Source organism: Alnus glutinosa, chromosome 1 (genome assembly GCF_958979055.1).
Source record: "Alnus glutinosa chromosome 1, dhAlnGlut1.1, whole genome shotgun sequence".
Classification (NCBI taxonomy): domain Eukaryota; kingdom Viridiplantae; phylum Streptophyta; class Magnoliopsida; order Fagales; family Betulaceae; genus Alnus; species Alnus glutinosa.
Window position 1 is genome coordinate 7,385,154 of NC_084886.1, and position 23,913 is coordinate 7,409,066.

At 35.9% G+C, this 23,913-nt stretch overlaps 4 protein-coding genes across 5 annotated transcripts in view; all 4 read right to left on the reverse strand.

Moving 5' to 3' along the window:
- Positions 1–13, reverse strand: part of LOC133869757 (uncharacterized) — a 1,967-nt gene extending 1,954 nt beyond the window's left edge. The window contains exon 1 of the mRNA XM_062306836.1: positions 1–13. This exon is cut by the window's left edge and continues 382 nt beyond it. The gene's annotated coding sequence lies outside the window, so the exon portion shown is untranslated.
- Positions 14–951: 938 nt separating this feature from the next.
- Positions 952–5,258, reverse strand: LOC133869766 (cytochrome b5). Its single transcript, XM_062306846.1, has 3 exons — positions 5,058–5,258; positions 1,681–1,747; positions 952–1,543 (listed from the first exon to the last, which is right to left on the reverse strand). The coding sequence occupies exons 1-3, from the start codon at positions 5,142–5,144 to the stop codon at positions 1,296–1,298; spliced, it is 402 nt and encodes a 133-aa protein (XP_062162830.1). The 5' UTR covers positions 5,145–5,258; the 3' UTR covers positions 952–1,295.
- A 1,471-nt stretch (positions 5,259–6,729) lies between these two features.
- On the reverse strand, positions 6,730–12,688 carry LOC133858459 (transcription elongation factor SPT4 homolog 2). Its single transcript, XM_062293931.1, has 5 exons — positions 12,528–12,688; positions 12,306–12,397; positions 11,835–11,890; positions 8,976–9,037; positions 6,730–6,886 (listed from the first exon to the last, which is right to left on the reverse strand). The coding sequence occupies exons 1-5, from the start codon at positions 12,615–12,617 to the stop codon at positions 6,836–6,838; spliced, it is 351 nt and encodes a 116-aa protein (XP_062149915.1). The 5' UTR covers positions 12,618–12,688; the 3' UTR covers positions 6,730–6,835.
- Positions 12,689–14,927: 2,239 nt separating this feature from the next.
- On the reverse strand, positions 14,928–19,394 carry LOC133869778 (lipoyl synthase 1, chloroplastic). 2 transcript variants are annotated; one of them, XR_009900538.1, is made up of 7 exons: positions 18,715–19,394; positions 18,428–18,518; positions 18,142–18,299; positions 16,573–16,744; positions 15,830–15,940; positions 15,256–15,413; positions 14,928–15,062 (listed from the first exon to the last, which is right to left on the reverse strand). XR_009900538.1 is itself a non-coding variant. In XM_062306853.1 (6 exons), exons 1-6 carry the CDS (start codon positions 19,221–19,223, stop codon positions 15,327–15,329), a joined length of 1,128 nt encoding a protein of 375 aa, XP_062162837.1. In that variant the 5' UTR covers positions 19,224–19,394; the 3' UTR covers positions 15,069–15,326. The 2 variants fall into 2 exon arrangements, 1 of the variants encoding a protein (XP_062162837.1); XM_062306853.1 differs by lacking the exon at positions 14,928–15,062 and having other exon boundaries at positions 15,069–15,413.
- Between the last annotated feature and the right edge of the window lie 4,519 nt (positions 19,395–23,913).

Below are 23,913 nucleotides of genomic sequence, written 5' to 3' on the forward strand. Positions count from 1 at the left end.
TATATCTGTCCTGTTTGATACGAAGAACTATCCAACTCCAAGCATGTCCGACGTTAATAATTAATTAGTTTTTTTTTTTTTTTTTGATAAGTAAAAAAAAATTATCAAAAAAAAATGTAGTGAGATAAAAATGTAATTATTGGTCCGTTTAAAGATTAAACCCAGATGCTGAAAGTTGTGAATCAACGGCTGAAAATGAAATTGAGAAGTACAAGGCAAAAATGGAGAATGTAGTTGTTCAGTGTTGTACACCAATAGAGACTGGGGAGATCAATAACAAGCAATGAAGAAGAATTATGTTTTATCTTCGTAAATACGCTGTGAGATATAGACCTTTTGCAGTGCTTTGTAAACTATGTGTCATGTTAAGTGTAGATCATCCATATATTAGTCATACAGATTCAATGATTAATTTAGAAAAATAATGTACATAAAATGTATAAGAGATGTGTAAAAATTACTTCTAGTAAACTAGAGTGCTTCTGTTTTTGAAGTTGGCGTTAATTGATTTACTTGGTTTTAATGATATTTGATTTACTTTTAAGTGTGTTTTGCCCTAATGGTTTTAAAGACAATTTGAAGGATATAAAGACAAAAAGTAAACCACCATAACACTAGCCAATTACACAAAAGGTGGTCTACATTTGACAATTCCAAAAGTATGTCCAAAGACACACAAAACATCACCTATAAAACACAACATCCATAGCACTTGCCAATTACAAAATATGTCCACACACAAAGTGGTCATCACATAAAACACAACATCAACATAACTCAACTGAACCTAATAATAACTTATCTCAGATGTCATTGAAATGATGGGCCCCCTGTAAGTCCACAAGTGAAATCATTTTTATCAAAGTTAAAACAGCATGTTTCCCTCCACCTTTAAGCACTTTACTGCATTCACAGTTCTGTGATTCATGCCAGGTGCAGAAAACCTGACACTAGAGAAATGTTACCATGAATACATATAACAAATAGTTCTATTCCACTGAAGAATGGGAAATGACATACATCTAGTTGAAGATGGTAACTGTTACAACGCTTGTAAAAGGCAAACAACACTACCTGTGCTATAACAGAACAAAACAAAAAAAAAAAAACGCACTTTGATCATCCATTTGCCAATGTAACAATCATATTGTGTATGTTTTGCTTCTAATATTTGAAACTTTAGAAAAATGGTGCCAAACAATTGGCCAGTTACTCTTAATTGCTATCCTTCTAATTATTCAAAATTTGTGACACAGTTTCTTTCAGCAGCCAATAAGTGAAAAAACTGTATTGCATTACTTCTTTCGCAAGAACAGGAAGCCAACTACCACAGAGACACCAACAACGGCTACAGGAACAACCCAATATTGCTTTGTAAAATCCATGAGCTTCTGGCCAGAATCTGTTTTCTTCTTGGAAGAAATTTCAAGTTCTGGGATAGCTGGGGAAGACGTGTCAAGCTCACCAATGCAAAAGGTCTGCATGAGCTCCTTTGCACTTTCGCTATGCCCAGCATCTTCAAAATCATCTGTGGCATCTCTCCCTTCAAAGAAATTAAAGCAAGAAGACATATCAAAAATTCCATCAAGAGATGTTGATGGTAAATTTTTTAATTTGAATACATCATGATCCTGTCCAACCATATCATAACCCATCCATTAGGAAACATAAGAAAAATACCAGTTGCAGCAAGTACTACATCATCTCCACCAGGGTGCTCATCCAAATAAGATGTCACATCATATACCTGGGAATAACAAAAGACACTTTACATTATAACAGAGACATACACACACGCACAGAGAGAGAGAGAGAGAGAGAGTAATCAAAGCAAGACACCGATGTACATGCACTGAATGACCATTCAAAACTTTCAGATATGTGACACCTTTTACTTAGGTGACCCAAACTCAAACAGCCACGAAGTGGAGGCAAATTATCATCCACCAGTTGGTTTATTCACAGTTGAGAGCAGAGGAAAGAAAATAAAAGTGCAGCCCCCCGGAGGGAAGCTGCATGCTTAATATAAAAGGCAAAGAATAAAAAGCCAGCAGAGAAGAATAACCATGCCAATCAACCATGCTTATACCAATTTTTTTGATAAGTAACCATGCTTATACCAATTATATGTAGTTAACCAGTCACCACATCATTCCATGGGAAGACTTTTCGAGCTTTTTCATGGGTAAATTGCATCAAAAACGATTTTCATTTTTGTTTCGATAAAGTGAACTCCTGAATTCCAACAAAAATGATATAAAGAAAAGAAAAGGATGTTCTAATGATCCAGACAAGCACAATAGAACTTAGATACTGTTTTCACAAAGTGCCAAATAAAAATTGGTAATTACAAGTAGACAAATGGGCAATATAAACTGGACACATAGTGATGACATTAAGGCACCCAATGTATTAAAACAAAATTGTATTTTACTAAAAAAATAATTCTGATTATTTATTCCACTATTGATTAAATAAAGTTATGATGCAATGGCATAGGCACAAATGTCAATGTGAAAGAAATCGCCTACATAGGTCAATGAGGATGTCAATCTATATCGTCAATAAGGGTTCTTATTTCTGGGTCCTTATTCTAGGAAGAAAACTTGGTTTAGATTTTACAAAAAGACAGCATAACCAGGATGTAGGAGAGAGTACAGCAACCACAGCGCGAGAGAGGGTGTATGTATGTGTTTGTTCCCAAGATGTGGGGTTCTGGAGGTCTATACATATTCCCCTCCAAGTGAGATCCTGCATTGGTATAAGGAGCCTAGAAATTCTAATTTGAGAAGTTATGCTCATAAAGTTCTTTGAGAGGCTTAAAGAATTTTTTGCAAGTGGAAAGATATCAGTACTTCCAAAGAAAATAAAGATTCTTCTCTGTCCACAGATAACGAGATCAAGAGAGGAGGACTTCATCCAGATGAGGATATCCAAATGCCAAGAAAGTTTACCATAGCTACAACACTGAAACTCTGAGCTCATCCCAAAAAACCACTTGCAGAACAACTATGAATATAGTGCCAACAAAATGATGACCAAGCTCATAAAGACTTCTAGTCCTTGTTCGTTACTCCAGGCAGGGTGTATGACAGGGTGAAATGTTACTGAATACAGCATAACAAGAATCAGCTGCAGCAGAGCTAAGATGGACCTTGTGTCACTTACACTATTGTGTAAGTATGACATAATGTAACAAAAGTAGTTTCTGCAAGTGATTTACAGCATACTCAAAATTTAGATATATATTCAAATAACATACATAACCCCAACTTCCCACGGTGTCACATCAAATTACAACTTAAGAAAATTCAAACTTAGCCCAAGCCTGACACATTTGCAAACCCAGAAACAAGATGTATAATAATGATATCAAAATACCCTGGAAAAAAAAAAGTGAAAATATAATTTACATTTATTCTTGATACATGCAGGGGCAAAGGCCTGAAGCAAACATTTGATAGATCGAAAATAAGATGAGAGGATTAAGCTTCCTGCCCCCTTTTTCTAAAAGTAACAAATCGTAATAAAAATTCCCAAAAAGAGGTGCAACCCTAATATGCGGATGTGTACAAGAGAGACACCCAAAAGCGGAAACTAGCACCTAAAGTTCAAAAGATCAAAGAGCTCTAATATTTTTTAAAAAGAGAATTAACTGGTAGCTGCTGTCCACAAGAACAAAAGCTTCAGAGCCTCACTAATGGTAACTCAAACCTCTCAAAAGTGTGCACATCCTTTCTCTACAAGACACCATACCATAAACAAAGGGATTTGACTTCCAAATTTCACCACCACAATGTCTATCTGAAATCCCCTATAACCATCATTCTTGTTGTGACTGCACTTGTAAGGTTTTGTGTCTCACGTTGAGAAAGTATAGAAAAAGAGAGTAGTTAATATACCTTGGTGGACCCAAACCCATTAGCTTAGGCTTTTTTGGGCTAGAAGTGGTGTCCTAATATGCATATTAACTTACTCTTGTTGGTGAACTCCCTAGGTGTTTTCTCTCCCTAACAATTGGTATCAGAATTATGGTTAGCTTCCACTGTTGATACAAGTGTCTTGGTTTAACTCCGGTAAAAGAGTGTGGTAGCTCTCGGAGTACGCATGACACTCTTGGATTTGTGAAGGACCCACACGCGAGGGAGAGTTGGGTCAATGTGGAAAAGACTCACAAGTGAACAAGAGATTTGTTGTGAGTGCACTTATGAGGTTTTGTATCCCACATTGAGAAAATATAAAGAAAGAGAGCAGTTGATATAACTTGGTGGACCCAAGCCCATTAGCTTAGGTTTTTGAGCTAGAAGTGGTGTCCTAATATGTATATTAATGTACTCTTTGTTGAACTCCCCAGGTAACTCTCCCTAACAATTCTTGGCACAACCCAGCTAACCCCAAACAATCGAAACAAAAGAGTCCAAATTTCCCAACTAAGCTTCCTGCTCCTTCCTTATATTGCTTGAGTAAGCTAACGATATTTTATAAAGATAATCAAACAAACATACGTACATGTGTTTGTGAACAATATAAATATATTTTAAGACATCTATACACAGAATAAAAGTAGAGAAATAAATGGTGCAGTTCATATTTATTGTCAAAGCCTTCATGCTATTGCATCGATTTCACAGAGAAGTTATAAAGCAGGCAATGGCCTTAAAAAACTTGAACCTCCAGAACAAAGAATCAAATCAATCAACATCAGACTAATGCAATCCTACCACACCTAGACAAAACCCATTAAGAATTTGAGCTTCAAACACAATGGCCACAAACTTGTACCACAAGTTGCACCTCAAGGACTAAAACTGAACAGCAGAACAGATCTCAGAAGAAAATTATCAAACACCCACAAAGCACAGATTCAAAAAATGTAAACAAAAACAAAAACAAGTAGTACATGAAGATGATCCAATAACTTCGGTAGACATCTAAAACCCACAGGCTCATCCATCGACGATAAACAGCAGAGAGTAAAACCCACAAATAAAAAAGTTAAAAACATAGAAAAGGAAAACAAAAGGCACATACGGAGAAAGGCCCAAGTAGAAGCGTACCTTGCCATCGATGACAACCCAGCAGTCATCTTTGGTGTTGTGTTCCGAGGCTTCTTGCATTGTATAGAGTTTACAGAGAGTCGGCATCTTTGGTGGGTGTTCGGTCAACTGCGCCTCAGGTTTTTCCCGGAGCCGAATCCACTTTGTTTTATAGCCTCTGCGTTAGAGCCGAGTTTTGTTGGGCTTATTAAGCAACTTGTGCTCTCGATGATTGTTCTGGTGAACCAACGGTTACTGACAATGAGAGGTTAGTGTCTCTTCAGGCTGGGCCTCATGCCCTGTCACTATTTAATCGGACCTCGCAACTACGGATCAGATCAAATCCATTTTACGGTTTTATATTAGTTTGAAAAATGGTAGATGTACCAAATCTTTTATCAATATATAAGCACTAAGATGATGGCCACTACCGGCCATATCAGTGCAGCAAAATACGGGTGTAGGATATAACATTACTCTTGTAAAAATTATTTCAAGTATTGAGTAATGCTATATATACCATACCACTATCTCACTATGCTGACATGACACTAGTATTAGATCAGCCCTTATTAAAAAGAAAAAAGAAAGAAAGTATAGTAATAGATTGACAATATCATATCAGCATAGTGAGATAGTGGTAGGCTATATAGCACTACTCTTAGAAACTTGATTGGTGCACAACAATTATCTTTTTCCTTACTGAGACCTGATTGATGTAAAACAGTTGTGCAACTGTTGCGCAGGAGTCTTTTTCCTTACTCTTAAGTATTTGATAGGCTCGAGGTTTATCACACACCCTAAGAAATGCGAACAAGAGTTATTTTATGGTCAATATTAGATTTCACTGATCTAACAGTGCATATGTTATCACATCATTTAAAATTTTTAAATAATGTGACATCATCTACACCGTTAAATACAATAAAATAAAATCTTAATCATGAAATGACTCGTCTCCTTTTCATCCAAATCTCCTTTTTACCCAACACAACTCACATTTTAGTGGGTTCTTGTAAGATTCATTTGAGTTAATTATAATTTGCAACCCAACACAACTTCCATTTTGAAACGTGAGTTCTTGTAGGATTCATTTGATATAATTATAATTTGCAATTTTTATGGTCAAGACTATTTCCACAAGTCTAATGTTGTATATGTTAAACATGGCAACATCACTATATACACAGTTGAATACAACAAAACAAAATTTTGACCGTAAAATGTTTAAGAGGATCCTCATCTGGTCCATGAAAGGGATGACTTATTCTTTTTTTTTTTTCCTTTTTCCCTTGAGCAATTTACAGGGGAAAAGGGAGAGGGGGGATGATTTAGTTTAGTCATGTAGATTAATTCCAACCTATTTAATAGGCTATCTGCCTTAAGGTGGATTGTTAAAAGGGCTATATATGGTGATTTGGCTTAGGTGTTGTAAAATAATACAAGGAATTTCCTGTAGGTTTTTCAACTGTCTACGTTTAATTTCAAGTTTAAAGAGTAAAATTAACATACTTCGCCATTTTTTCTGCTTTAAATGAGAACCTAAATACATCGTCATGCATTCTCAAACCTTTCACGTAATCACATGAACATATTTTGCCTTTTCCACTTATTTTTCATCTATTCCCCCCCCCCCCCCCCCCCCCCCCCCCCAACTCCCATCACATTCGTAGCAAAGGATGCAGCATAACCCTTCAAGTACCAACTGGATGCTCATTTTATAAGACCAATGAGTCTCAGAACAAGTATTTGATTTGATTACATCAAAATGTTTAAACTTCAGAAACTTTCAACAACACTCATACACGTTTTGGTGGCACATACTGCACATGCTCATCTTGGCATAAATTCTACAAAAAAGTACAATAAAATGATCAATTGAAAAGTGTCATAGTTAAAAGGTCAAATTAAAACGGAACAAAACAGATAAATATGATGATGCGAGCTAGCAAGCATGGTAATTCTGACAATAGTAGTTAGTTTCACAATGTTAACAAGCTCAGTTTATATCTAAATGGAAATATCGAGTTTTCAAATGCATGTTAACTGAAATTTTAACAGAAATACTGGTGCTGCCCATTCAGCAACACATGCTACATTTTGCCTTTGGCAAAATTCAACCTAATCCACAAACACAACCAGAACCAGTCAAATTTATTCAACCCCTAATACAACCCATTATATTTTTCGGCTTGGATTAATGCTCAAAAACAACCTGTATAGAAAGGACAAGTGGTAGTGATTGGGCTTGTGCTTAAACTGCCGCCGTTCATTCTTTTTTCGGCTTTTGAGTCAAGAAACTATTGGACCAGACTGGTTTCTTATTAGCCATTTCCAATTGTTCCTGTTCTCCTTTGGTTCTGCATCGCTTGGGCTTGTGCTTTTGCTGGGGTCCTACTCTTGCATTTTGTGCTTTTTCTTTTCCTTTCTTTCTTTTATCTTTTATATCTTCGTTCCAGTTAATGTAATCTCATCTTACCCATTAAAAAAAAAAGGTGATAGTGATTGGGAATCAGCCCAAGCGAGTGAAAACCCTCTTTCAAGTGACAATCACAGGTAAATAGGAACGATAAAACTTTACAGAAGCTGACACAAAAATACACGAAAACTACACAAATTGTCAAAATTTCACAGTGAACTTTCGACATTTCCAAGGTCAGGATTTTACTTCTAAAACCATATAGTAAACAGGTTGGATAGCATTGGACAACCAATGTGGGGCCACCATACTATTTCTCATTCAACCCTCACCCAACTCATTTTAACACCTACTTACTCTGTCAAAATAGTCTCTTTTTTGGCTTAATTATGAACCAACCCAACATCCAGCAAAGATAAAATTGTGAATTTATCGAATTACACATTTTACTGCAGTTGCAAATGAAACTCAACGTCTACTCCATCCCATATTATTTGTCCTGCTTGAAAATTTTAATTTTTAAAGGGATATAATGTATTGGCTTTCAAATAAACAATTTATATGCTCAAAACTACTCCTTAATCTAAACAAAAACAAAGCAAACAAAAAAGGAGTATTGACTTTTCAAATAAATTGAAGGGTAGTTTAGGAAAATTATTAAAATTGTATGCATTGAACTTTCAAAGTTCACAATATTTTAAGATATCCAAAAACGGATAGAAAACCCACAATTATGGGGACGAAGTAAGTGAAATTCTAGAGACAAAACCATAAAAACCTGCACCACAAGCAATCGCTCAATGATAACAATGTGAAAGTAGCCATTACACAACTCTCAATAGTACAAGCATATATTCTAACTCTACTAATTTGCTTCAAATGCAAATATTACACAAAGACAACAAAAAAAAAGGATCAAGATATGATGCTCAACAACCAGTTTTCCAGGGAAAAACCATAGAAAATCAAGTATAAACCACGGATCAACAAACAAGAATATATGTGCAACCATGCGTCCGCTATCAATGGCACTAGGCTTCCTAACACCTAGGGGGTACAATTTTGGCCAGTCACCAGGAATATTCTAGTTTTAACATTCGCACAATAGCAACATTGATATTCCATTGAAATGTTCAAAAAAATCCACTAATTGATTTCCTAAGTATTGTGAAAACTATATCACAGGCTTGTTGCATGACATCACCATTAACAACACACCAATGTTGCTAACCACATGATGGCCAAGAAAATCCTACTGGAACATTTTCAGGACATTATTGTCAATTCCCATATAATATCAAAAGCAAAAGAGTTCATTAAAGCGAACAATGAGGATAGATGAATAGTTTGTATGATTAGCATGCAAGATTCAACAATAAATTTTTTTTTTGATAAGATTCAACAATAAAATTGACCACTTTTTGTATTTATTTGAAAAAAGAGAAACTTATTCGCAAAGTAACATAAGTCCGTCCTACAATTAAATAAAACTTGCATTGTACACGTGAAAAAATACAAACCTGCAAGTCCTCCGGAAGAGCCTCTGAGACTGCAAGAGTGTAACAGCCAGGGGCAAATTTTCCTGCAAAAAGTTCAAGGGGAAATCAAACTCTAAATTACCGCCGACCAAATCTCACAAACTTAGGTTTTCAAATGCAAAATTGCATATGGACCTAAAAGACATAAAAAGATCTAAAAACAAGTATATGAAAATGTTCAAACAAGTAGAATGACATTACTATTCTTGAGGAAACATCACTATTAGCAGAAAACAAAAGCCTAAGGGTGCTCAAGAATCAAACCTAAAGGTAAGCACTCATAATAATCTCCCTTCTAACTGTTCCAAATTTCTGAAAATATGTGCAAGAAAAGGATAGTAAAAACCAATTTCCAATTCAAGAGGGAGAGTATCAAAAATATCAGACCACAAGCAAAGTAGGCTCAATTACTACAACCATCTGGCCACCAACCAATGCTTCAAATGGCATTTATTTGAAGCAATTACTCTATAAATTTTACAATATAACATCATTTGCAATGTTGAACAATATTGAAAATGGTGCTGCCCATAGTTTTAAGTGGCTACTATTTATTTCTTCAAGTATATGCGCTAAGACTACTGGTGAAGGTAAAACTCCCGGGTCCTTCATGTGCCATAGATTTACTACTGATTGGGGACAATCTGCAAGAAAGCACCTAAAGCTAACATGTACAAAGAACAAAAACAACTGTTCATGTCAAATGGACTTTGAAGCTCTAGCATGTGTGGGAGGAAGCTTGGGTTTCATGTGTAGGTATACTAGGCATATAATCTATCTCCTCTTAGATCTTTGAACTGCAAGACAAGGCTTTAAGTGTTGAATCCTCAAAGTGAGATGGTTCTACCTTTTTATTTTTTTCAGTAACCAGAATGTCTAAGAAAATGTCACCAAAACCTCAAACCATATGAAGGTGCTCGACGAGTGCACCTTGCAAATACAACTCCCAATCATTCAAAACACTGCAAAAACTCTCAAACTAAAATAAAACCCTCAATCAATTGACTGAATAGTTAAAAAGGTTTCCCACGTTAATTCCTGCTTGAAAAAATGTCTCCTACCATCCCCAAATATGAGATAAAGCTGGTCAGAAATGATATACCAGTCAATTCTTATCCAAAGTCCAACACCCCTGAGGCACCCTCACAAACCATCAAACCCACACTGCACCATACTTAGATTGCACCATATGCCAACATAGCCACTTACCTAGGAGGATTCAGTTATAGGCTATATGTTTCCTAATCTCCAAGCATCCTTCCCAAAGAAGAAAACACGAAACCTCTAAAAAAATTCCCTAACCAATGCTTTAAAAGTCGTAGGCATGGGATGTATATGCGCAAGCTGATTGGGCATAAGAGCATGTGATACCACTTACCCTAGAAGGTGGAATATTGATGCAGTTGGTTTATATTCAATTAATGTAGAAATTTATCTTAGAAGTTAGAGCATGAAAAGGTAGTCTTACAATAAACTTCCATAATTGTAGCCTAGTTATGAACCAATACATCATAATCTAACTAAGATAGAAAAACTTTAATGCTAGAGGTGATTGCTCTAGCCGGGGTAAATGCAAGAGGGTTCTTTCAGTGTTCTGATGAAGCCCATGGCTCTTGTGAGCGGGTCTACTTGTGGGTGTCTTGTTGTAGTTCTTGTGGGACTTAAGGGTCTTTATGTAATCCTTTCTTTTGGGTTTTTGCGGGTGTCCTTGTCTGGTTTTTCTTTGTTCTTTTTGTTTTTTCTCTGTTGGTGATCATTTTGTATACTTTATGTGTACTTAGGGGCGCCTTACGCTTTTTATAATATTTGTTGATTACCTATTAAAAAAAAAAAAATAGATAGAAAAAACTGCTTTTCTGTTTTGCCTTTGCCTTTTGAATAAGTGTGTCAATAAGGAAAAAAAAAAAAAAGGATGACATTTTTGTATCGACAAAATTCATGCATCAGAATCAAAGTATACCACAATTTTGAAATATGATTTGCAAAAAATGGCAGTAAACTAATAGTAGTCCTGACACGCCTGCATAGCATGCCCCTATACATTTTGATAAGTAGTCGAAATTCATTAAAAGCGCAACTCAAGTACACATGATGTATACAAGATAAACACTTATCTTAAAAAAGAAAAAAGATCAAAGAAATCGTGAAAACTAGAAATATGAAAGTGATCATAGGCAATCCCCCAGTGGTTAGGGTATTAAAAGAAAACAGCCTTTAAATCCACCACCATCTTTTGGTAGTCTTCAAAGCTACAGTTATTTCTTTCTCTCTATAAACACCACATTGAGCAGGATGGAATCATCTTCCACAGTGCCGCACTATGAAAACTACCAAATTGACCTCTCCAACATGCAAAGAGATCTACCACTCGACTTGGTATGACCCAATCTAACCCAAATAGACTAAAAATAGAATCCCATAAGGCCCTAGCAACCTCACAATGGAGCAAAAACGTGATCAACAGATTCTCCACTCTTCTCAATATGTTATCACACTAAAATAATAATAGCCCTTAATGATCTCAGTATAGTTTCAAAATTATCTGCTCTGAGTAGAAAGGCACTTGTATAGCACACCCGTAACTATCCATATATAGCATTTATTACTTACAAGCTTCAATAATCTTGAAAAGCCAATAACCATCCATTACCCTAGACCTATAAGACCTTCTGAATGTAATGAGAGGTCTCTCATGGTAAAAATATGCCAATATTGCCACAACTACATGCGATCTATTTGTTCATTTTGGAAAAGCAGCTTATATAGAAATTCTTCTTGCTTGCTACTTATAAGATGAAGGATGTGGACGGAAAAATGTGTGTGAAAAGGTGTTCAACATACCAATTCGCAACCACCGAGCAGCCCAACTTCTACTTGGATCCATGACTGAAATTATCCTGCAAGGGCCACAATTAAAGGAAAGATTAAAATAAGCAACAGCAGGCAAGGATATTTCAGCACCAAAATAAATAATCGCGGTACGGTATCGCACCAAAGTTACAATCTTTCCTTGCATTATTAAGCATTCTCTAATCTAGAATGCTATTATACGCACTAAACTGGTCACACCATTTGCTTCCTAAGAAAAGTGCGTAAAAATAAAATTAAAAATGACAACTTTTAACAAAAATTTCGAATTAATTCAAGTGAAGTAAGCCGAATGGGGTTGTCCTGGAGTGACTTGGGCAAAGGTTTTGGCCTTCTAAGAACAAGCATTCAAAAACATCTTGAAGGACAGAGAAACATCATCATCACAATATAAGAACAACAACAACAACAATAGCAGTGATAATAGCAAAGAAACACGCGTACCCAGTGAAATTGGGGGTGGTGCAATCGACGACACGCTCATTATCCTCGTCCATCTTAAAGAAAGGACAGTTCTCGCAGCCCGATTCCCTAAACTGTGTAATTTTTTGTCAAAAGGAAAAGAAAAGAAGCACATATGTATGTTAATCACTGGACTCGAAGAAGAAAACCCTATCGCAGCCTAACGCACTCTGGGAGTCCATCTTTAAACCCAAGGGTGTGCACCTGGTCGTAGGTTTTGACGAGGCGGCAACGAAGGCAAGCCCGAAGCTCATGCCCGAAGCTCGTCGGAATTTGTGCCGGAGCGCTTCCCATTCTGAAGAGAGAGAGACGATTACGATGATGCACTAATCTACTACTTTCTACACAGACAGGGTTATTACCGTATTTAAGTGGGAAAGCTTCAATTTACTCCGATGAAGTTGTCACTAATTTACAATTCTACCACTAATATTTTCATTTTATTAATTGCACTTCATAAGTTTCAAAAATTTTCAATTTAAAGAATCTGTCCAAATCATCCATCTGACTTAAAGAATTTTGCCTCACGTGCCTATTAGTGATGAAAACTGACAAGAATACCCTCTACAAAATGGTGTCGTTTTGTGAAACACCAAAACCAAAAATTCTTCTACAAAACGACACTGTTTTGATACAAAACGTCATCGCCCTAAAACAACGATCGGGGAAGACGGTCTCGTTGGGGGGCAGTGAGCGGGTCGTCTTCGAAGGAGATGGACTGGGCGATGGATGCTAGCGCAGAGGCCTCTTGGCGTCAGCCAAAATCAACGGTACTTTTGTTTCATTGACTTCGGCCGAGTTGTTCAACGACAACGCCTTGTCGCTAGAAGCTAACGAAACAAATACCAGCAGTTCCTGTCGGCCAAAATCGACGAACCAAATAACGACAGTTCCTCTCGGCCAAAATCGAAGTGGGTCTAGAAGATGATCAAGGTCGTCTTCCCCGACAAGGCTAAAGGATGTTTTAGGGCTTGTCTTCAACACGGTGCCGTTTTGAAGCTTGGAGAAAACTTACGAAACGACATCGTTTTGAATAACATAATTTTGATTTCCATATGTCCAAAACGGTGCCATTTTAAAGATGGCAATTTTGTCAAAAAGGGCACTTGCGAGGCATGTGAGGCGAAATTCGTTAAGTCAGACGGTTGATTTGGACGGATTTCTTAAATTGAAAATTTCTGAAATTTAATGGGGTATAATTAACAAAATTGAAACATTAGTAGTAGAATTGCAACTCGGTGACAACTTTATGGGGGTAAATTGAAGTTTTCCCTATTGAAATAGTTAAATTACAACAATAATCTTTTTTATAAAGTTGATTCTTTTATTTTTATTTAAAAAAAAAAAAAAAGGGAATAACTTTACAAAAGAGTACTGAACTATCACACATTTTGACGGAAATATATCAAACTATCATTTCTCTCAAACCGAAGTATTAAACTATTAAAAACCCTCAAATAAGGGTATCTCGTCAGCTTTGGGTATTAAATCCTGACGGAATACCCAAAATACACCCATTCTTTTTCTAGGAAAAAAAGAGAAAAGAAACTACGATTTAGGTGTTGGTCAGAATTTAACAAAATTTGCAAAAATACCTATGCTTGAATCTTTGAAAATTTTTATAAAATAAACACAGGGGTATTTTGGAAATTTTGGCATGATTTAACTCCCAAAGCTAACAGAATACCCTTATTTGAGGGTTTTTGATAGTTTATTACCCCGGTTCAAGAGAAATGATAGTTTGACATCCTTTCGTCAAAATGTGTGATAGTTCAGTACCTTTTTGTGAAGTTATCAAAAAAAACAAAAAAAAAAACTGAGAGGGTTTGTTGTGGCCCTGTGGGGCAACAGATAGGCGGGTTGGTCCAGGTCGGGGGCTCACCCCTCTCTCACGGCTGGTTATCCATTCCACCATAGACTCTCCTCATTTTTTTTCCTTTTTTTTAAAAAAAAAAAAAAGAAAAGAAAAAAGAAAATAGATATATTTGGAGTCACCATCGAGTCTCACATATATTCAATAGTAGAAATGGACAGGTAATGTGTAGGATAATGAAAACAAATATTTTCATTATTGCTCATACAACTATTTTTTTTTAATGATGTGGCATTCCATCAAAAAAAAATTGATGGAAGGAGTGATTATTGAAGATCGATTCTGAATTTCAAAAAGTGACTTGATAAAAAGTTTATAAAATTTTCATAACCACTATTATATTTCGTACGGATTAAAAGTTAACGAATGTATAGAATGAAATAATCTTGAAATATTCATTCTCATAACTCATGAAAGAATGTCTATGCATTACCTTGAGGAATAACTATTCGAATTGAGAAAGTCATTTTGCAATGAGAATAACTATTCTAAGTGCTAGATCCTTATTATATACTCTAACACTAAAGTTATTATATTCCACTCTCTTCCATTCCTAATAAAATCTATTCATTTTTCATAATAGAATAGTCATTCTGCGTATCAAACGTAACCTTAGTCCATTGTCCCTCTCCCAAGTGCATAATTTAATTTAATTTAATTTTTCTTTTGTTGGCAATTTGGGGAAACTTAATTTCAACAGAAAAATGCATTGGCATGTAGAGAGCTACACCTGTTGTAGGGATCGGAACTTCCCATTTAGATTAAAAGGAACATAAATAAAAATAAAATCACAAAAATGGCATACAAATAATATGGAACCAACTTATATATCTCCTTTTCGGATTTGTATGATCTCTTTCAGCTTCCTGCACGTGTTGGAATTAACTATGTAAATAAAGGTAGCAATGGCAAATCCTAAATGTGAGGATCAAAACTTAAGCCCCAAAAATTCTAACTTAGAAATTTTTTACAAGAAGGAAATGGATTTCAGTGCATAGAAATCCAGGCAGAAAGGAAGATAGACCTAGAAAATTTAGACTCAATAATGATGAGGACCACCTTTGCAATCACTTGCCCCACAACAAACTGCTCATGCACCAATTTGTGGTCGGTTTGTTAGCCATGAAAAATCAATTGGATGTGGCAGCTGTGCTGTTAGCCTTTTCTCTAACCATTGTCTTAACAAAGAGCTCGCCAGCCCTATACGAGGATCGGACCTGCAAAGCAATACATCGATAAATCTTGTAGGGATCTATTTTTCAATAGCAAATTATTAACTCACATTAGTCTGTAGAAATTAGCTTCAAGGGAGAGTTTTCATTTTCATTTTTACTTCTTTGCCCAACTTTCCAATACTAATGGATTCTAACTTAATGGAGGAGGCTAAGTGAAAAGATCGGATAGTTTGGGGGTCAATTACAACCTTTTGAAGTTTGAGAGGATATTACAATTAGGGTGTAAGTTTGAGAAAGGTCAGTGTAGTTTCCCTTAAAACCAAGATAGACATGTAAAGGGGAACAAATCATGTTACTCCAATTCAGTGGCTGATTTGTATTCTCAAAAATATCGATTCAAATGAGATAAAGGACAAGAATATTATAATCATAAAATGCAAACTATAACAAGAGCTCACCAGTGGACCACTGGCAACATAACGAAATCCAATTGACTCCCCATATTCCTTCCAGAAGGCAAATTTTTCAGGGGTAACATACTCTTTGACAGTCAGGTGTAATGGAGTTGGCTGCAAGAATTGTAAACACTTTCAAGTTAATATCTCTATCAAGAACGAGACAAATAAAGCTACTAGGTTTAAAATAAGCCGAGACCTGAAGTCCTACTTGAACTATTCATGCAACTTGTTAATGTGTTCACAAAGTCTCTTTCTCGTAGCCAATTAGAATTTATTTGTTTCAAGCTGGGCTTATATGATATATATGCTTCAGCTAGAGGAGGGAGTGTTAGAGTAAATATATGAATATTTGAGGAATAATATGTAATTTCCTAATAGTATGGGAAGTACTATGTAAGCCTTCTAGAAGAAAGCCGGCTGTCCCAGGGAGCTGTCCCCTATAGCTGTGCAAAATATTCCTGTAATTGGCTTTTCAATTTAATGGACTATGGAAGAGGAATGAGCTACGTTCAATTAGCTTCCATTCCATTTCTTCAACCTCATTTCGTTTCATTACATAGATAATGGTTATTAACCAGACTTGTTATATGACAAGGAAAATCAGGAGGGAAAAAAAAAAAAAAAAAATAGCAGCATCAGGAGGTAGTGTCATTTCTAAAACTGAAGGTAAATGCTTGACATTTCTTCAAACCTTGAGGGAATTTGGTGCAATTTACACGATGAACAATTGCATATTAACTAACCTGTAAATACTGTCCAAGTGTCAGAATATCAACATCTATAGCCCTTAAATCAGCCATGGCTTCTTTCAACTCATCATCAGATTCTCCGAGACCTAACATTATAGAAGATTTTGTTATCATGCCCTCCTTGCTGAGTTTTGCATGTTTTAGAACTGACAAGCTCTGTTCATAACTGCATTGAAAAAGGACATAGTAAAATCATAAATGGAATCAGCAATCATATATTCAGAATACAGAGAAAAATGTATAGAAAAAAAGTACTATATATGGGTTAAGCCAACGAGCCTTGCACATCAACCCCTAAACTGGGTCCATTTGTGCATTCTAAAATCAAAAGACTTGGTCTGTCTGAAAATGCACATCCAAGTTATGCCATTAGCTCTGCTAGCTCAACAATTATCAAAAGAATCAGAGCACAATGTATTGAAAGTGCATCTAGGGTTTCTAAAGAACAGGCACTCGCACACCAACACAAGCACAAAGCAACATCTGAGAAATTAAGTTAAACAGAACTAACTTGCCCTTTCTTACAACTATTAGCTCTTTCCAAAGTTTCTTATCCCTATAAATCTTCTTGGAATATCACACTAGCTTCTTCTAGTTATTAATTCCAAATTCCTTTTGGAGCGCAATGAAGAGGCAAAAACTAAAATATTTAATTTGGAAAACAGACTCAAAAGTTGCGAACTGTCATAGGGAGAATATTTTTTGGAAAAGATGCTAAAAGAAAACACAAAGAAACAAAAAAGTTTGTCATATAGTATGCATATCACAATGACCAAATATGGCACGCAGAAACAGCACTCTCCTGAAGACATTCCTAGACACTAGTGGAACTGACATTCCTGAAGACAAATCAGAACCCATGCACACACTAGGGGAAGAAACAGACCGCTCTAGCAACTTGGAAAGGAATTCACATAACCATCAAAATCCAATTTCCATGGAACTGACATTCCTGAAGGAAATATCAGAAACCCAAATACACACCAGTGGAAAAACAGATTGCTCTACCAATTTAAAAAGGATTTCACATTTTAGAATGCAGAAACCCAGTCAATGGTTGGAGAAAAGATAGATAAACTTTTAATGACAATGTGACTAAGCTAAACATCTTGAGAAACAAGAAAATTATCAATCCATGTTATGCATAAGATGACCAAGTCAGATTCATAAACTTAAGTGAAGGGGAGAACAAAGAGGGAGAGAAAATCTGGGCCAAACCTGAAGACATATCTTTGTTGGAGGATCATACCTTCCAATGTGTAGAAAAATTACAGATTAGTTTTGAAATTTAATGGTTGTTATCTGGTAGCAAGTGGTGGGTCACTGACTCACTGGTAGGATTTCCTGGAGTCATGACCAGGACAGCAACTTCAAAGGTAATACACATCAATGATAAAATATTGACAAATCTTGATCCCATGTAATATTTAACTACCACAAGATCTATTCATGATTCATTGGGGAAGTTTGCTTTTATAATAACTTTTACCCATGAATGAGTAACCAAAAGTGAATAACTATTCAGCAAAATTAAGCAGAAAGATGACAGGTACTGCAACTCACCCAGCCCTAGGATCTCTGACAATTCGCTGGAGCCGTTTCACAGTTTCGATGTTGTGGGCAAACACATCCAATCCTGAGTGTACCAGAGTCTCTACGTCCTTCAAGTTGCCCCGGAAATCAGAAGTTAAACACTCAACCATGATCTCAGGCTTGAGTTTCTGCAAAAGGAGTTGTATAATACCCAATCAAACCTGTGCTCTCATTCCAACCTCTTTTGAGGTAATATGCATAACAAAACAAAGAAATAGAAAGCACCTCGAGACCATTGCCAGAGAGATATACACACCTTCATAGCTTTGACGGTCTGAGCAAAATGCCCACTTCCTCCATCGGGTATATCATCACGATCTACACTCGTTAGAACAATATAGTCCACACTACAAATATTAGAAGAAACAAAAAAACATAATTAGTTAAGTCCTCGTTCCAAATACCTGAATGCAGACAATAATTCTTATTTCACACTTCCTTCATAAACAAATAAAATTAAACAGCCCACAACTCTACAATAGTTCAACAAGTGTGAATGAAAAAACTCTCACTTTTTTCCAAGCTCTAAAACATCACACATACCCCCAACTTGCAATAGCGTTGGCAGTGTTTTCCGGTTCCATGGGATCGGGCGGCGCGGGGTTTCTGCTGGTTTTGACGGCACAAAATCGACAGCCACGCGTGCAAGTGTCCCCAAGAAGCATGATTGTCGCGGTCGCAACACCATCTCCGCCTCCGTTCCAACACTCTCCGATGTTGGGGCATTGCGCCTCCTCGCAGACCGTGTTCAGGCTGAGCCGCGAGAGCGACTCCTTCACCTGCTCGTACCTCTCTCCTTGCGGCGCTCTCTGCCTAAGCCACCCGGGCTTCTTCACGCTCGGGTCTCTCCCCGTGTAGGGGCCGATCTTCTTCGCTCCCGGTGAATCCGACGGTGCATGTGGTGGCCTCGTGTCGATCTTGGATGAATCCACGGCTTTACAACGAATTCGATGGTGGAAACAGAGACTAGTAGTAGTGTAATGGGGGGGTTTGGAAAATGGGATTGGGATTGGACAAGGCTTCGAAAACGATTGCTGAAGCATTTTTCCCATTTTCGTTCCGAGCGTTTGATTGCTTGTTTGCGTGTGTGTGAAAGGCTCTGGTCCTCTCTATGCTCTTAGTTAGAGAGAGACACAGGTGGGTGGCCGTTGGGGCTTTGGTTTCTCCGTCTGGACTTCAAAGTTCAAAGCCAGGTCACGGCCGTTTTTGTTGGTTGGTTTGGTAGTTTTAACTACAAACCCAATCCCTCACTGAAATGTCAATGGAATTGGAATCCCTACAAAATGAACACCATCACAAGCGATCTTTTCTTTTTTTTTTTTTTTTTTTTTTTTTTTTTTTTATTATTATTATTATTATTTAAAGGAAAATTTGTAAAATTTATCCATAGAAACCATGTCGAACCGAAAAATCAAGACCCACCGGAAATGGTAGACACTCGAGTAAAATTCTCAGTAAGATCGAGGTCGATCGATCGACAGGGAATGGTAGACACTCAAGTAATATTTCTTTTATCGCACAGAAAAATAAAATGATTTGGTTTTTGTTTTTCCATTAAGAAGTAGAGCAATGGAGCGATTAAATTAACAAGTAAAATATAGGTGAAGAAAAATAAATAGAAAAAACACTAGGGCCTCTAGGATTCACTTAGCATTCTATTATTAGTATTATGTATTCTCGAGACATTTTTAACTCAACTAGGTAGATAATTAACTCTTCTAATATGAAGATTTAACAATAAAACACTGATTAAAAGATAAAATCGATTGAACATGGGTTTGATTGAAGATTTGATTTTAATGACATGTTAAGAGAAATTAAGCATTCACTATAAATTTGAATCATAACAAATCAAACAAAAAGTAGACATTTGATATAAACAAAAAATGATAATGAATAAAAAACTACTCAACGTGAAATATTTCTCAAATTTAAAATCATCCCCAACATTCAATCATTAATCCATGAAGAAAATCTAAAATAGTCTCAACTTTCGAGAACACATAATAAAAATGCTAAAATTCACCTCTAGCCCTAGCTAAAATATTAATCGCTAATGATCATATAAATAAATTTCATGTTCAAAGTACTAAGCATTAAACAAAAGAAAAATAAAAACTAAGGACAAAAAAAAGAAAAAAGAAAAGGGGGGGGGGTGCTGGCCAAATGTACAGAACACCCAGCTCTGGAAGTCTTAAAAAAAAAAAAAAAAAAAAAATCCTCCCAGTATTTCTCCCTTTTTTTTTTTTCACGTCCAGCCCTTCTGAATGGAAGAGAAAAACCCAAAAGCTTTGTACCAAAAATAATGGGACTCCTCTCCCCCTCCTGGACGTTCAGCACCAGCTCTTTGGTCTTCTCTTTTAATTTTTTCTATTTCTTTTTCGTACTGTAGCTTGTCTTCTGCACAACAGCTCTTCATCACGTTTTTTCTTGCTTTGTTTGCAGCAGGTTCACAGCTTGGATACAGCCTTTGCTCATCTGATTTTTCAATTTTTTTTTTTTTTTGTTTCTTTCACCTAAATAGCTGACATTTTTTAAAGAAGGAAAGCTCTTGTTTTGCTTCCTATTTTGTCATTTGTTTGGCACCCATACAGCCATACTGCTAGTGCCGGCAAGTAAAAACTAGTAATAATTTAAATAAAGATATAAAAAATATAAGAAATATAGATTTTAGTTGGTTTGGTATGGCTTATATTCACATCTCAAATTCTTTTTGTTGTATATATCTTTATTTGATTGTATACGTAACTCTATTTATATAGAAAGAGTTTGAACGTTACAAGCGTATTCTACTTTTACATTAATAATAACAAATATAATTTATTATCATGTAACTCTTGTCTCTTGAGCTGTTATAACTTTTGTCTCTAGAGTAATTGTAACTCTTATCTCTTAAATGTTTTTTTAACTATTGTTTTTTGAGTTATTGTAACTCTTGTCTTAATACGCCCCCGCAATTCCAACGGTAGATCACGGATATTGAGATTTGATCTTGAATATCTAAGAGCTATAAGAAGAAAAATGGCTACTATGGCCTGAATTAGAACATCATTTTCTATGATCGAAACTTGGACCTCAGCGACTATGGCTGACATGCATCGGTTACTATGGCCGGGACTTGGACATCAGCGATTTTGGCCGGCATTGCTACTATAGCCGGAATTTGGATATCGACAACTTTGGCTGAAAGTGGCTACTATGGCCGGAATTGGGCCAACTATGAGCATGAAGCCTTTTTGGGTATTTTTTTTCCCCAACAAGAGAGAATTGAGTGGGTGGTATTTGTGGCGTGTCATCTTGCTAAAGAAAGAGACTCACATGAGTGTGGGAAGAGAAATAGTTCAGGCACATGATAAAAAAAAAAATGTGGAAGGATGAAAAAATCCGAGAAAAAAAAAATTGGCATACGATGGATATTTGTAGGTATTTTAATTTTGGTTATGATTGAAGATGCAAAAGGATAAGTGAATAAAAATAAATAAATAAAAATTGGCATCGGATCAAATATTGGAATTATCCTATAACTTTGATACTGTATAAGAACTAATAATAATTTAAAGAGAGAAAACATAGATTGTAATTGGTTCAGCCTATGGCCTACATCCACATATCAAAGTCTTTTTGTTGGCTACATTTTTTTTTGATTTATTTAATTCTATACAAGACTTTATTTATATTAAAAAAAAAAAAATTCTAAACGTTAAAACTCTTCTATTTGTCGGTTAACAATTTCTGTAACCGATAAAAATATGGAAAGACAAAACCCAAATGTACCTCATTGATAAGCTTGTAGAGTAAATTCTTCTTTGACTTTTAATTTTTAAAAGACCAACTTTTCTTCTTCTACGATGATGTCCCCAACATTGCAAATTAAATGAGACTTTTCTTGTTGCTTTGCCTGTAATATATTATTCCTTTTTGGTTGTGGCCTTTATATCACATTTACGGTATTTATTATGTTTATTATTTTTTCAATAAACATATACGGCATTATGGATATTTCCATTAATTTAGATTACCGTAAATATGGAATCGGTATTATGGTTATTTCTATTAATTTAGATTACCGTAAATATGGAATCGGTTAATTGATTTTAAAATCAATTAACGATATTGTTTCCTTGATGGAAGGAAACAAATACGGTGTTTACCATTTTGAGGGTCCCTAACCTAGCCTATAAATAGAGTGCTTGTGTACACCATCAGTACAGCCATCAAGCAATAGGCATAGGTTAGAAGATCCCTCAAATAATCTTTCTTGTTCTTCAGATGGATCGTGGAGACGCTTGAGCAAACATGGCTAGAGGTAAGCCTGAATCCTGTTTATTCGTTTTCCGCTACGCATGTTAGATTAAATAATATGTTGATTATTTCTAACATGTGGTATCAGAGCCAGCATCTATGCTATTTTGCTTAGCATATAATTTTACTATGTGTTATCAATATTGAATCAAGTATATTCTATTTGGTATTGTTCACTTCTGTTTGTCAATATTGTTTGAGCAATATTTCGTCTTTTGTGACATGATAGAAACGCATTAGCGATTATTTTGTGAATATTTGTTGTTCACGTACTGTTTGTGAAAACCCATAAATTTGATAAAACTATTTTTTGTTTTATCACTATTCTGTGTATTATGATATATTGCCTAATTTTGAGTTGTTGTAATTTTGATATGGGTATTTTCATAAAGGGGTGGCGGCTAGGGTTCCATTTTTAGGGTTTTCAACCCATCTGGAACATTGCGGGTCGGGTTGGTTGGTGACTGGGTAGGGTTACGACCCATTAAAGTTTTTGGGTTTGATATATTTTCGGGTAGGGTTTTTTAAAACCCATGCAGTTTTTAGGCCATTTAAGTGGGCTGACCTAGTTTGGGCCAGCACTATACATGGACCCAGAGGCCTGACCCGATTAAGTGGGTTGACCCAATTGCCCAAATACAGTAGCCCATTTGGAGTCTTGTGACCCAGAAGCCCAACCCAATATAGTAGCCCAATACAGATACCCAACCCAAATTAAATGGGTTAACCCAATTGGGTCAGCCCAATACAGCAACTCTTTTCAGTAACCCATCAAGTTCTTTTTAAGAGGAGAATTTAGGCCTTATGGTGTTTAGAACCTGGGTTCACCAAGTGTAAAGGGCCTTGGCCACTTACTAAACCATTAGGCCATGTGTTTTATTATGTCCTCATATTAAAGTTTTATTCCCTTTATTATTTACAGTACTGTGTATTAAAATTATTGTTTATTTAATACATGAATTGAAGAATATATATTTTAAATTTATATTGTTTAAATATAAATTGTTTGATGCCTAGACCTAAGAATAATTAACAATACCATATATACTGGTGTGTTTACAGTAATATCTAAGAATGCAATGTCGGGGAAAGTTCTGGCAAGGAAAGTCTTGGGATTTAAGTGCGTCCGGTGTGACCCCCCTCACTTTCCTGGGAGCTCATCTGCTTGCACCTTGGAAAATGCTGTTTACCCCATTTAAGTATTGGTTTGTTATATTCCTAAGGCCATTAAGGGGGCATCTATAAAGTTGTTAGATGTTAATGAAGTAGCAATTATCATGATAATTTTGGGAGAGCCACAGCATCCCAATTTTGAATGACAATTGCATCAAGATTACACACACGTAATTATCATAATAATTATGGGAGAGCCAAAGCATCCCATTTTTGTATGATAATTACATCAGGATCACACGCATGAACCTCATAAAGATTTATTAG